The sequence below is a fragment of the Lentinus tigrinus genome (assembly GCF_003813185.1).
Source record: "Lentinus tigrinus ALCF2SS1-7 unplaced genomic scaffold L226scaffold_112, whole genome shotgun sequence".
In the NCBI taxonomy this organism is placed as follows: domain Eukaryota; kingdom Fungi; phylum Basidiomycota; class Agaricomycetes; order Polyporales; family Polyporaceae; genus Lentinus; species Lentinus tigrinus.
In genome coordinates this window covers 1-1,908 of record NW_027138021.1, presented here as the reverse complement: position 1 = coordinate 1,908, position 1,908 = coordinate 1, and the positions used below count along the sequence as shown (strand labels likewise).

Below are 1,908 nucleotides of genomic sequence, written 5' to 3'. Positions count from 1 at the left end.
ATAGACAAGCCAACTCGACGCACTTCTGGCTCAACGAGGGCTGGACGGTGTACATGGAACGGCTGATGCTCCAGCTGCTCTACACGCCCGCCGCGCGCGGGTTCTCGTTCCTCATCGGCTTCAAGGCGCTCCAGGACTCGCTCAAGGGGTACGTGGACCGCCCGCGGTACCAGCGGCTCGTGATCGACTTTGAGCCGGGCGAGGACCCGGACGACGCGTACAGCAGGGTGCCGTACGAGAAGGGCGCGAATTTTTTGCTGCGCTTGGAGCGTATGCTGGGGGGCTTGGACGTGTTTTTGCCGTATGTGTATGATTATGTGAGTATGTTTATGGGGAAGAGTATCACGACGGAGCAGTGGAAGGCGCACCTCTATGCGTATTTTGAGAAGCATGGCGGGGAGGAGAAGGTTAAGGCGCTGGACAGCGTAAAGTGGAACGTGCGTATTTCTCATCCGCTGTATTTTGTCTTGTGCTGATGAAGGGATTGCAGGAATGGCTGTATGGCGAGGGTCTGAAGCTCCCGGTGGAGATGGTCTACGACACCGCGCTCGCGAGGGAAGCGTTCTCCCTTGCCGAGAAGTGGGATGCCTCTCGCTCCGAGGCAGACGTATCGAAACTCGGGTTCTAGGCGAGCGACGTCGCCTCGTTCAACGCTAACCAGAAGAGTATGTCCATCACCCGGGCCCGCTGGCACACTGCCTGCCCCCTTGTCCATGTGCCTTCGCTGAACGCGATTTTCCTGCAGTCGTCTTCCTCGAACGCCTGTAGTCCTATGCTGCCCTCCCCACATCGCACATCAAGCACCTCGGCGAAGTCTACTCCTTCCTCAGCACGCCCAACGCCGAGCTCCGCTGGCGCTTCTACGAAGTTGCGCTGCTCGACCCTGCCTCGCCCGCAGCGAAGGAGTTTGCGCCTGAGGCGGCGAGGTGGGTGACGGGGACGGACGGGTCGGGTATCCTGCGCGGACGGATGAAGTTTTGTAGACCGACGTTCCGCGCGATCGCGAGGGTGGATAGGACGCTTGCGGTGGAGGTGTTTGGGGCGAATAGGGAGGCGTTCCATCCGATTGTGAGGAGGTTGATCGAGAAGGTGCGTGCGGGCTGTCCTGTTTGCTTGAGGTTTTTCTGGGTTGTCGGTTGGTTGACTTTATGGGTCGGACGTCGCAGGATCTCGGTATTGCGTGACTGGTAGCCACTGCACCTTGAGAAGGACCTCCTTGGCGGCGTACCCTGCACACGGCAGAGCGACAATCACATCGAAGCGGTTACCGAGCTTGAGGTGTACTCGAGTACGGCATAAGCACCGCAGGGATGAAGCGAATTCTCTGCGCCTCGTTCCTTCAGCTGCCTAGAAACCCGGTGTAAAATGGATTTGATATCCTTCAACTTTGGACGAGAAACGGACAACTGTATTTCTGGAAGCGGACAATATCAATCCTTGTATCCATGCGCACGCGACTTGTGTTGTACCTCCTGTGACAGTCTGAGCCTCATACAAGGATATTCTTGCCATGGTAGGTATATTGCAACTTGCAAGTTCAACGTTGATATGGGATGCAACCGTGCTGTGCGGCAAAGAATAGATACTACTTATTATTAAAAAAAACCGAACGAGTGTGGGGGCTAGTCATAAGCCTTGTTTGTTCGCCTTGCGTACTGGTGCCGTTTCGTGAGCTTGCGAAGTCGTGCAACTGAGCCTACTAACCCCACCTCCGGCGCCGGGCCGGGACTCCGAGATCAAGATCTCAACCGGCAGGAGAGATCAGCCTTGTCGGCAACGATCTCAGGTCCTGGACTCCTTCGCTCGACACTCCTCCCTCTCTCTCCATATATTCTACCCTAGGGCAAACCAGACGGTGACCATGTCTTCAGATCTCGAGCTGCCGTACGACCCCGCGACGCAGGCGAA

At 56.9% G+C, this 1,908-nt stretch overlaps 1 protein-coding gene across 1 annotated transcript in view; it reads left to right on the top strand.

Annotated features, from left to right (window-relative positions):
* Positions 1-1,299, top strand: part of L226DRAFT_527690 (zincin) — a gene marked incomplete at both ends in the record, with an annotated part of 7,632 nt that extends 6,333 nt beyond the window's left edge. The window contains 5 exons of the mRNA XM_067679157.1: positions 5-317; positions 339-437; positions 491-607; positions 769-1,089; positions 1,192-1,299. Coding sequence (XP_067528277.1) covers positions 5-317; positions 339-437; positions 491-607; positions 769-1,089; positions 1,192-1,299 — 958 coding nt within the window. The remainder of the gene's footprint in view (positions 1-4; positions 318-338; positions 438-490; positions 608-768; positions 1,090-1,191) is intronic.
* Between the last annotated feature and the right edge of the window lie 609 nt (positions 1,300-1,908).